This window comes from Tachypleus tridentatus, chromosome 10, assembly GCF_004210375.1.
Source record: "Tachypleus tridentatus isolate NWPU-2018 chromosome 10, ASM421037v1, whole genome shotgun sequence".
Classification (NCBI taxonomy): domain Eukaryota; kingdom Metazoa; phylum Arthropoda; class Merostomata; order Xiphosura; family Limulidae; genus Tachypleus; species Tachypleus tridentatus.
Genome location: NC_134834.1, coordinates 159,978,114 through 159,990,700, shown reverse-complemented (window position 1 = coordinate 159,990,700; position 12,587 = coordinate 159,978,114). Strand labels below are relative to the sequence as shown.

The window sequence follows — 12,587 nt, the reverse complement described above, 5'->3', positions numbered from 1 at the left end:
TTTGACACGTATCAGACGTACATAATATTACGTGCTATTCCCTGTGGTTACTACCACTGTGTGGAAAACTTTATAGAGTAATGTATTATGTTAATAACGTTGCAAAACTATATTGCCATGGTTACCCAGAGGGAGGTTGGAACACCGCGGAGGTACAGCGAGTCCAAGCCGGAAGTGTTTCTGCTCCAGTATCCCGGATGTTGGCAATAGCTGGGAAGTTATGGTGTGGCTGTCAAAACTGTGTGAAAATCCTCAATACCAACACACTGGAAGAAGAGGTAGGCCTAAATCTGAATTCATTTAATATTTATACTAACCTGCAAACAGCATAAACAGAAGAATAGTTCGGATTCACATTGTTCTCCTTCAATGTTGTACCAATAAACGTCTATCTCAAATATAATATATATATCCCAAGGATTAATTGAAAAATATTTTATTTGAAACACATAAAGATATTTAAAAGATAAAATATTTTTTTGTTTTCCTACCTTCCTGATAGCACTGCTTTCAAGTAAGTAGTGACACTTCTCGGGCAGTACTCTGTTTGGTGACATCAGGACTAGGTGTATGGGTTGCGATCCAGCACAGCGCAGTCCTTCGACTTTTCCACGCTACGAGCTACGAGAATCTCCTGGACGTTAACGTGGCTCCAGCTGTGACAAAGATGCTTGCTGGTGAGTTAATCATATTCGTACGTGAAACAAAACAGTAGTGTAACTAGTGACGCGATTCTGTAGTCAAAATCACAGCCTGTAGCAGCACTGTAACTAATGGCGCGATTCTGTAGTCAACTCTACAGCCTGTAGCAGCACTGTAACTAGTGACACGATTCTGTAGTCAACACTACAGCCTGTAGCAGCACTGTAACTAGTGACACGATTCTGTAGTCAACTCTACAGCCTGTAGCAGCACTGTAACTAGTGACACGATTCTGTAGTCAACACTACAGCCTGTAGCAGCACTGTAACTAGTGGCGTGATTCTATCGTCAACACCACAGCCTGGAGCAGCAGTGTAGCTAGATAAGTGTTATGTAGCTAACACCATAGACAGTAGTATCAGAGGGAACCGTGCAACCATAACTTGTGATTTAGTGAATGATTGTTTGTTTTTCTTATAGCAAAGCCACATCGGGCTATCTGCTTAGCCCACCGAGGGGTATCGAACCCCTGATTTTAGCGTTGTAAATCCAGAGACATACCGCTGTACTAGCTTAGTGAATGATATTTCTACATATAATGCTAATATTTTCTATTAAGCTCAAGGATACCACGTTAACTTCACGAACTTCCAGTGATATGTAAAATATGTCAGATCGCTGATTTATTTCTACCCTGTATGTTTCGGGTGTTTGTTTATTGTTAAGTATTAAGCTCTGTTCCACTTTCTTTTGTTAGGTTGTGACGACATCATACGTCAGCACAAGGCAGCTTGTCTTCGAGTAACAGCATTGTTAGCCTGTAAAGACCTCCTGTGGGTGGGAACGAGTGCAGGGGTTATTCTGTCTCTACCTCTTCCACATCTCACTTCATCTACCTCACGGCTGGATAACGTTCCAAACGTTTCTGGTAACGAAAAATCAAACATCTTGTATTATTTCCTGTTGCTAGTAGCAACTAACTAATAGTTAAAAACTTTTGTGCATTGAAGTTTTTGTTTGTCTCTTAGAATCGTTGGGTGGGTGGATGGTTAAAGCTTTTTTTAATCGTTATAAGTTACGTAGAAAATCACAACATATTATTAGCGATTAAATGATATAAAAACTATAACCCGAGCACTTTCGAAAAGTGGATCCTTCGAAAGTGCTCGGATTATAGGGTTTTTATTATTTTGTGTCAAAACTTTTGAACGTACGTGATTTTCTGACATCACGAAATTATCAGCTATTAATTTAACATAATAAAAAAAGAAACATTAGACTCGACATAAGAAATAATTCATTAGACCACTAGATTTAAATGTCAATATTTGACGAATTGAACAAACAGGCTCTTTGAGATATTTATTCAGAAGAAATTGAAAACGTTGCGTGAAAAGCATTTATAATTTTTATTTGACATTCTTCGATGTCGTCTCATGCTTCTAATGATACACAAAGTAGAAAATCAAGTGACACTACAAACAGGTTTTCACTGTGGCGGTGGATGAAACGGGTCTCGAGCTGTTTTAACTCTCACTTGGTATGGTGGGTCAGAATGACCTACGTCGATTTTTCAAGTTGATATCCTGATTCAGCTCTATGTGTGATACTTACTGTACTCTATCCTCAATCGTTTCTTGAGTGTAAAGCAACGGATGTACTGTTGCAGTTCTCGTTGTTACGGCATTACCACTTATGATGCAAATATTTTATTCAGTTAAGAGTTAATCTTGAATTTTTCGGCATGTAATTAAGAGATAAATTGATAGACCTGAAATAAAATTATACTGCATGCGTTATCTGGAATCGAATCCCGGATTTTAGTACTGTAATCTGTAAAACTAGCGTTGTACCTTTGTGAGATATTTAGTGGAATCATGTAACATTCCATTAGAAATTTTAAAGGCTCTCTATTGCCTAATTATTATATACTTTCTGTTTTTTACCTTGTTATGTCGTTTTGTTATTTTTAATCAACTTCATACAAAATGCGTCGATTTTTTATAAATATTTTATAAAAAAGTTATTTTTGATGAAGTTAGTACTAAATGTCACAATAGAAATAAAATTAGTTTTGAATTAATAAATTGGCTTTGTAATTTTTGGATAAATAGCTTTTAATAACGACGTCTTATTATATTGCTCTTTTTTCTCACCAGGAGTCCCCCACGGACACACTGGCCACGTGCGTTTCTTAACTTGTGTCGAGATGACGCCAGGTGCTACAATGGATGCCTCGGGATGTGCCAAATACACGCATCGCTCGATTCGCGGCAAGGAGGGTGCAGCTGCTCGTCGAATGTCTTCCACTACTTCTACAGGATGTCGTCTACTTGTGATCAGTGGGGGTGATGGTTACGAAGACTTCTGTCACTCAGGGCTTAGCGAAACGGCGGGACGTGATGACAGCACCAATCACTTACTGTTGTGGCAGGTATAGACTGCACCCACAGGGAAGTTGTGCCTTGGTTTTACTTGTGCCACGTACTCCAGTGCTTGGTTCGTCTCTAGCGCTCTGCTGTGTCTCTGATAGAAGCAGTAGGTAGTAAAAACTAAACAAAACACACAAAAAACCGTAACTTTTCTAGGAATAAGTGATGACAGTTTCAGAGTTTGTAAAGTTTTCTGTAGAGTCAGTGAAAGATTCGTTATTTTTTAAGACGAAAGAAACTAAACACAAAAATTATGAAATCCTCATGCCGTAGTTCGTGAGAGGGAAAAATAAATTTAGCGCAAGTGACACTGTCGAAACGATAAACATTTTCAGCCGATACTTCTAAACGAACGTTTTTGAAATAACGGTAGCTTTATGTTACCTTAAGAACCAGTATTGTATGTGGAATTTGGGAACTGTTTTCCTGGTTGTGTTTCTATCATATCATAAAATTATCGTCCCAAGACACCATGTGTTTTATTACTCTTTTTCACGACGTATTTTTTTGTGAAGGACAAGAAACAATTCGCAACTATTGTTATAAACTTTTGTCAAGTCATTATTTTATAGGAGGTCTTTAAGATACTTAAGAATGACTCTAGGATACATTGTGGATAAAATTTATCTGGTAAACAGACCAGATGTTAAGGATAGTCAGTCTAAGTCGCCAAATACTCGGTGTCAGTGGGGACACAGAGCTAGAAAAATTTAAGTTCAAAAACTAGTTTCGTATTTTATATGAAACACTGAAAAAAATTAAAGAAAACCAATATTAAGAATAGTTATGAACATAGAGACAACAACTTGGATTTTAAAGCACGGGTCTCACATTAGGGCTAATGTTGCAATTTCTTTGACTATTTTTTCTTACTATAAAGTTGTAATCTGTTTACACTAGTCATGGATTTCCTGAACATATAGAAATTTGTTTGAGTAAAGTTTTGAAAAAAGGAAAAGGTTAATTCGGAGAAGTTTATACCCTCGAGATATACATTTGCTTGGTCACTTAAATTGGATTATTTTCAAGTTGATATGCTCACATAGAATCTTACTGGTACTCCCTAAAAGCGGTTAATTATCTTATGATGAAAATAAGCATATGCATTCTAAAAAATATATATATGCTCTAAGATTTACGAGATGGCCCATTTCAGAACTAATTATGAGTTTTTATGTAACCAGTATCTTCTCTCTCCTTTTAAAGAGCTTTCTCATTAAAAATAAAACACTAAATTTTCTAGTCGTATAAAAAAAAAGACGGTCATTATACTAAATTTTATAGGAATAAGTTGTAATAAATCAAAGTAATATTGCATATACTCTCATCCCCAAGCCTGCCGGTCATTAATTAACAAGGACAGTTAGTTACAGGTTAAGTAGATATCCAACATTGAGACTCTAGAATCGTTTTTCATAAGAAACCTCGTGTTTTATTATTCGTAAGTCATGTGTACTTGATTATTTTTCTCCAAAATAAATTATTTAAGTACATGTTATTAACATTGCGATCCCTTACCTTACTTCCACAATTAAAAGATTGCAAAATAATTACTTCCGAAGTTGTTCCCCCCCCCAAAAAAAAAGAGGCATTTAAAAACAGCAGTGTCATCTATTGGCTTGTCACTGTAATCATGATTAAGAGATTTTTTTATTGCTTCGAGGAAGAATTTTAACATATTATTATATTTATTTCCTTCATGAACTGAGAGTTCCAGGAACTTGTTGAAGTAAATTATTCAGTAACTATGTTCGTGGTATTTACAGCAGAGTCAATAATAATTATTTTGGGACTCTAAAGAGGACCCAACTAACAATTTCTGTACGTTGTTCTTAACAAGTTTTTTATATGAAGATAAATCATAATGGCGACTACTTGGCCAAAGCGTGATTTACTTTTTTTACGCATTTTAAACGGTGTTATGCTTTATGAATTTAGTTATGTCGTTGCTGCATTTGTTTGTTAATTTCATAAAATGAAAGTCAGATGGATAATAATGAGGAATACTTTTTTTCTAAATACAAGAAGAAAACTTACTACGGTAGGAAAAGTCGTAACATGTGTACATTTACAATTCAAGATTTTTTTTTTGTTTTTAAATTTAAATTCATACAGACTTATCCTACTTTATTTCACAGAAAATCGCCATAGAAACAGTCACATGACTCATTGTGTGAATGTGATAAAGGCATAATAAATTCTCTAATATGGTACAATAACTTGTGCAGAATTAGTTTCTTATTTTCTTCTGATAGCTTTTGTTTGTCTCGTATGTTAGTTTTGTGATTTAAGTACAAACGATTAAATTTAAAATATATCCTAGAGACATAAACAGAAACCAAATAGGACGATTAAATTTACCACAGCCAGTGTCTATCCCCAAGTAATACTGTTTATGTGTATGCCAATATTAGTAGAACCAATCCTACGAAGTGTTAAGATAATATTTTCATAAATTAAATGTTACTGTCCAATAGTATCATTATTTATGTTAGTGTTTGTGTAAGAACATATGTAGGGCTAGTGTACAGCTATATTTACACAATTAACTAACCTTACTTACCCTTATCCAAACTTTTCTTCGATATTTTTTTTATATTGTATACAACATAGTTTCCTATAAAGTACAGATACAATTCTACAATATACGTTTATTTGTTGAATAGGAACTTGTTCGTCACTTGTTTCTTCGTATTTTTGTACAGTTGTTAGAAAAACAATCATCATAAATTGAATCGAGCACCATACTTTAATTTAAAAAGTCAGAAGCGACTGGTTTCCAGAAATTTTAAAATGACGTATCATTATCATATAAGAATACAGAGAACCTGGCGTTAAAACCAATAATTTCAGGTTTTTTTTTATCAAGTATATATGCTCATAAAAAATCTGTCTTTGTAATTTAATATATTTTATTAAATATTACAACGTTATTGAATATAGTTAAAAATAATTAATAATTATTCCATCGAGTTGTTTAAATAGCATTATTTATATGCTTATATAAAATTTAAATAAAAATATTTTCATATTAATTTCATACATTTACGAATTATGAAAATGGAAATAAATCACACAAAGGAAAATTGGATATTTTAATCAACGGTTTTAAACCACAAATTTCATTATTGTCATTAACAAATTTGTATATATCGATAGGTAATAATGTGTCTTTGAAGGCATGGCGTAGCAGAGTCAAAATTCGTCATACTCTCCCTGGAAAGCTCTTTAAATTAGTTCGTATGCTCAGGAGTAGGTTAAGAAAATTTGGATTCAATGGAATTTTGGCATACACCTCTGTTGTAAGTAAATGTTTGTAAAAATTGTTAAATTTTCGAGAACAACATTATCGCATTTCAAACGAGACACTCTTACTGACGTTTCTAAATTATGTAATAAATTCACAGAATGAAACATATTTTACAAGCAGACATACATTATTTGAAAGTTTCAAAATCCCCACATATTACATTGATTTTATTCAGTTAGAGTGGGATTTTGTTTGGATTTAACCTATTAGGATACAAAAACAATTCAAAACGTTTATGTCGGTGATACTTTTATCTAATGGTTCTGTTAGCCTTAATTTTTCTCTCTCTCAGTGACACGCCGGTACCTTTGCGGATTCATAACGCTAAAACTGGGTTTCGATACCTGTGGTCAGCAGAACACAGATAGCTCATTGTATAGCTTTGTACTTAATTCCAAACAATTTGTATCACGGTGACATGAAATTTAGAGCTTAGGGACCTTTCGCAAATTAAAAAGTTACGTACGCGTTTTACAGTTGGTAAACGTCACAAAATTGCACATCATGGCCAAGCGCGTTAAGGCATGCGACTTGTAATCTGGGGGTCGCGCCAAACATGCTCGCCCTTTCAGCCGTGGGGGCGTTATAATGTGACGGTCAATCCCACTATTCGTTGGTAAAAGAGTAGCCCACGAGTTGGCGGTGGGTGGTGATGACCAGCTGCCTTCCCTCTAGTCTTACACTGCTAAATTAGGGACGGCTAGCACAGATAGCCCTCGAGTAGCTTTGTGCGAAATTCTAAAACAAACAAGCAAACAAAAATTGCACACGTTTAAAATTATACCTGTGTCTTACAAACAGTTAACTTGTGCCACTTTCAAAGCAACGCGTAATGTATGAAATTTATTGTTTTGGTATCTGTTAACACAAAGCAGTACTGAAATACGTATATGAATAAAAATAAAAACTCAGTGCGATCTGCAACAAATCGTTTTGATTCAGTAGTACCAGTAATTAAAAGGTTTAGCATGCTGCCATTAATGCCGCAGTAGCATATTCAATGGGTGGAGGTCTCTGATTGACTGGATGCCATCATTTAACTTTTCTGTTTGATAATAGCGCACTATTTTGTCAGAGAGTTTTAGGGTTAGTATCTCTTTAAAATTTTGATATATTTTATTTCTAATTTTAACATTTCTTTTTCTTCTGAGATCTCTACCATTATCGTTTCCGTGTTTTGAAGTCAGGTAAATTTGATTGTTTGTGGCCAGGTGGTTAGGGCGCTCGACTCGTAATCTGAGGGTCGAGGGTTCAAATCCCTGCTCTTTTCAGCTGTGGGGGCGTTATATTGTTCGGTCAATCCCACTATTCGTCGGTAGAAAAGTAGCGTAAGGGTTGGCGGTGGGTGGTGATGATCAGTTGCTATCCTTCTAGTTTAACACTGCTAAATTATGGATAGTTAGCTCAGACAACCCTCGCGTAGCTTTGCGCGAAATTAAAACAAACAAACTTGACCATGTGATTAGACCCTCCATTTCCACCCTGTCGAGTACTCCTGGATACGCCACTGATTGGTTTGTGTCACTGTTTCACAAGAATTATGCCTTTTCATCTTACTGTAAACATATTTTCATTATCAAACTTTAAAACAATTTGATCATCATGTGCAATTGTAACTCCGCATCTTCGTTCGTTTTAGAAAGTTTTAACGTTATTATCCTATAATTCCTCTTTATATAAGTGAACAAATAACTCCTACTGAAGACTAATTAAGATCTCAGTTGGGGAAAAGTCAGTTTTAAATGTATCTTTGACCCTTTGAACGTGAATAAAGTTCAACAGTATAATGGAGTTCACGTCTATTGGTAGGACGAAGAAAGAATCGTGTTTTGAATTGTACGAAATACTGGTTTTAGCAGAATTAATGGGTAAGTGTGTATAATCCAGCCCAGCATACAGGAATACCTGAAACATAGGTTAAAATTAAAAACAATTGGTTGGACATACGTGTTTTGTTACTGTGTGTGTGTATTATGATTATTTCGACAATGCATGATCATTCGAATCACCAAATTTTCACTGATGTTTCGTTTTATGCTAATATAAACAGTTCGCAGCAGACTCTTAATATATTTAATTATAAATAAATAATCACGCAGACCTGACTCTATTTTAATATGAAAAGTAAATCAGTTTAAGATGAAACTTTAAAGAGAAAGTGATCTCATTGTCTAGAGTTGTTAACATAAGCGCTAAGCGCAGTTTTAGACTTTCCCCTTTCTTTCTCAATCTCTTTTATGTACAAGGAGACCTTTAATCTGAGAATTAAAACTCTTAAAAGCGAAAAATACGATGAATCTCCTTCCCAAATTTTGGGCGCCTTTAATAATAATTGTCGATATTTAAAATTAATATACATCCTAACTTAACCTTTAATATGATAATATCATGCCTTGTATATAAGTATAGAGCAAGCCTTTGTGTCCGATAGGTTTGTTTAAAAATGGTTAACTATTTCCAAGAATTATATGTACCATGATGTTGTCGGTTAAAATTCTGTTCTTCTATAAATGCAAGTGTGTATATATATATAATTTAAATGATATGTGAATTTTTGTGTAAGACCTATCGTCCAAGTTTCCAGTTTCTTTAGATTAAATATATATATATATTTCTTCGTTTTCGTGCTTCTGCTTGGGAAAGTGAGAGGTTATATATATTATCTTACGTTAGGTATTAAGTGTCTTTCTTGACAAAGATAAAACATTGGTTATAACTTATCAAGTTATTTTGGCTAAATAAATTATGAGCCTACAAAAAAGACTTGTGTTTTTTAATTTTTTACACACATTTTTAAATGTGAGCGTAATATAGACATTTCAGTAGAGGTCACTAGCAAGCTGTAATAATATTTATCTCCACACAAAGAATTAAGATAGAAATTGTGGAAACAAATATGAAAATAAAGATTGAAAAACAAAACATAAACAGAATTTGTGAAGTACATTATCAGAGCGATACTACACTACAAACAGACGTTGTGTAGTACATTATAAGAGCCACACTGAACTACAAAGTTGTGAAGTACATTATCAGAGCCACACCGCACTTCAAACGACGATTGTGAAGTACATCATCGAAGATACTAGCTTAAGTATTATTAATTTTTAAAAATTATAAACGCCTTAAGGCTATAATAAGCTAAAATCATAACTAGTGAAGATTTCAGTTTTAAAGATAAGATTATTCTGGACAAATATTTTGAAAATATTGTCTTTAGAATATTATAACAAATTCGAAACAATTGTTTGTTTTTACCAAAACCATGATCATGGGTAATGTTTAGCACAAACTGGGTGTGTGTGTGTCCTGGTTAATGTAGTTGTTTTTTGTTTTATTTAAGCAGCTGATCGACCATGGGTAACGTGTAGTTGAAAATGGATATTTGTGTGTCCGGTTAGAGTCAATATAAACTTACTAACCGTAGAATGTCCTTTCTCGAAATCTAATTTTCTATCCAGCCATCACAAAACGTAGTTCTTCTTCTCAGTAAAATAGACATACCATTATAAAACAGAAGCGATTGAACATGAAACCAATATTTTAATTGGTTTAATTAAACATAAAAATATCTGGTTAACGTAAAATATATCTTGAAATTATTTATTTCTGAAAAAAAGCAAGTAAATAATGAAATTTGTTAGTCAAGTGCTTGGTGGCCTGTTTGATGGTAGTACTATAAAGAAAAGCTAACACTCTCATCTTAGTTTTATGTGTCCCTCTTTCTCCTATATTAGTCGTCTAAAAACATGTAAAATATAGGGATAATACAACATTCTCGTGTTTCATTGGTTTGATGAATTGTTCACAGAAGCCTAACTATTTTTAACACATAAAAATCAACATTGAAATTATCTATTAAATATATTTAACACTTGATGTGTTCTATAGCTTGTAAATACTTTTCTTACTGGTGGATGTTGAGGAATAAAGCAAAAAATGAATAATGTTAGTACTGTAACAGCTAAGGAAAGAACTCTTCAGTGTTGTTTATGGAGAGAGAAAGTGGATTTAACAAAAACTAGCTAACTTACTCTTTCAGTACACTGGAAATACAGAGACTTAGGAATGACATGGGTGTAAAAATCAAAATGTCACTCCCTGTGGTTTCCTAAGAATACGTGTCAGGTTTAGTGACAGTTGGATCAGTTTTTCGTTAGTTATAAAATACATACATATTTTTGTCATAAAATAATTTAGAAAATAGAGTATTTCAAACTGTTGTAGATGATGGTGGTTCTTGGGATATTATCGGATTTCTTTAAACACTTCAGTCGAAGCTGAATCACTACATAATTAATAAAGTGAAGCACAAATACACTGTAATATTATAATTATAATTTTTTACAATGACAATATGAAAGATTAGTTATTAATAGTATACTAATGGCAGAACACCTAGTATTTATTCCTCATGTAATATTACCACAAGATTTTGCTAGAGCATAATGTTAAATGGTGGATTTCATTAATACATTTATAGTACATTGCGACGTTAAAACATATAGTTAATTAGTATAGGAAGTAGTAGTAGATTGTTTACGTCTTGTATGAACAAGATGATACTCGTTGAAAATATTAAGGCTGCTATACATTTTGTGATGTGTTGCAAAAGGTTTGAATTCCGTATAAGGATGACCAGGCGTGACCTGGTGGTTAACGAGCCGGACGTGAAATCTGAAGGTTCGCGTCTCGTTATTGCAAAATGCACTTTGAAGTCGTGGATGAGTTAATAAGAATTGGGTTCAAGTCCTATTATTCGATTAGAATATCCCAAGAATTTGTAGCGAGTGTTATTGACAAACCGTCTTCCCTCTGGAATTTAGTCTATCAGTCCAAAACTAGGAATGGCTAATACAGAAAGCCCTTACAAACAAACAATACAAGAAAGTCATAAAGCTTTTCAAAATTTTATTATTATTATGATTATATCCCACAGCTCATTCTGTGGTCAAATGTTCAACGAAAATTGTGGCCCGGCATGGCCAGGTGGATTAAGGCGTTCGACTCGTAATCTGAGGGTCGCGGGTTCGAATCCCGGTCGTACCAAACATACTCGCCCTTTCAGCTGTGGGAGCATTATAATGTGACGGTCAATCCCACTATTCGTTGGTAAAAGAGTAGCCCAAGAGTTGGCGGTGAGTGGTGATGACTAGTTGCCTTCCCTCTAGTCTTACACTGCTAAATTAGAGACGGCTAGTGCAGATAGCCCTACAGTAGCTTCGCGCGAAATTCAAAACAAACAGAAAAATCATACTGTAAATGCAACACAATAATTACATGTAAGAACACGGATGAAGAATAGACATGTTTGTTCAACTATAAACTTGTGAAAATGTTAAGACTCGAAGAAAAGAGAGATATGTAAAAACTAGTAAATGGACTATAAACACGCAACTGATTTAATTCGTTTGGTTTCTGAATTTCGCGCAAAGCTACATGGAGGCTATCTGCGCTAGCCATCCCTAATTTAACAGTGTCAGGCTAGAGGGAAGGCAATTAGTCATCACCACCCACTGCCAAGTCTTGGGCTACTCTTTTACCAACGAAGAGTAGGATTGACCGTCACATTATATCCCCCATGGTTGAAAGGGCGAGCATGTTTGGTGTGATGAGTATTCGAACTAGCAGCTCTCAGATTACGAGTTGAGCGCCCTAACTACCTGCCCATGCCAGACCTCACAAAGTTGAACATATAAATAAATGCACCTATATAGATACCGAAAATAAATTAAAACAAGCTTAACCCGACTTCTGTTAAATTATTACTTAAACTAGCTTGAGTTTGTTTAATAAGAAAAATAACTTTCCACATACCTCAAAAACAGGGGCGTGTCCATCCGGGTGGCGAGGGAGGGAGACAGACGCCTCCATTTCACATAGTGTAAAATTGTTCAATTCTGTACATTTCGACTCCCAGTGAAATAAAAGTAATTTTTTTATCCCAAAATGTTCCCCCAGAGACTCAGCGTTAAACCTGAAGGCTTTTAACGCTAAAAATTAGTTTTCGAACCCCCTTCCCCTAAGAAAAGGAATTATTTGCATTCTCATGGCCCTAATATAATGAAAAGTCTACGAATTCTACTACGTAAGAAGACCATCACTGGCTTCTACACACACTTCGATGCCATAAACCAATAACAAACGCAACCTGATCACTTGCTTTTTACTATGACGTTTCTTCTTTCTACTTCTCTTAAACA

General features: G+C 34.6%; 1 protein-coding gene and 1 long non-coding RNA gene across 2 annotated transcripts in view; one reads left to right on the top strand and one right to left on the bottom strand.

Annotated features, from left to right (window-relative positions):
* LOC143230770 (uncharacterized) overlaps positions 1 to 9,145 on the top strand; it is a 228,158-nt gene extending 219,013 nt beyond the window's left edge. Inside the window, exons 20-23 of the mRNA XM_076464895.1 lie at positions 130 to 278; positions 503 to 677; positions 1,400 to 1,570; positions 2,802 to 9,145. Of these exons, the coding sequence (XP_076321010.1) occupies positions 130 to 278; positions 503 to 677; positions 1,400 to 1,570; positions 2,802 to 3,082 (776 nt within the window). The 3' untranslated portion in view covers positions 3,083 to 9,145. The remainder of the gene's footprint in view (positions 1 to 129; positions 279 to 502; positions 678 to 1,399; positions 1,571 to 2,801) is intronic.
* Positions 132 to 2,937, bottom strand: LOC143230771 (uncharacterized). The gene is made up of 3 exons (XR_013016623.1): positions 2,799 to 2,937; positions 492 to 1,567; positions 132 to 266 (listed from the first exon to the last, which is right to left on the bottom strand). It is a non-coding gene; the product is annotated as an uncharacterized LOC143230771 (long non-coding RNA).
* Positions 9,146 to 12,587: the final 3,442 nt, after the last annotated feature.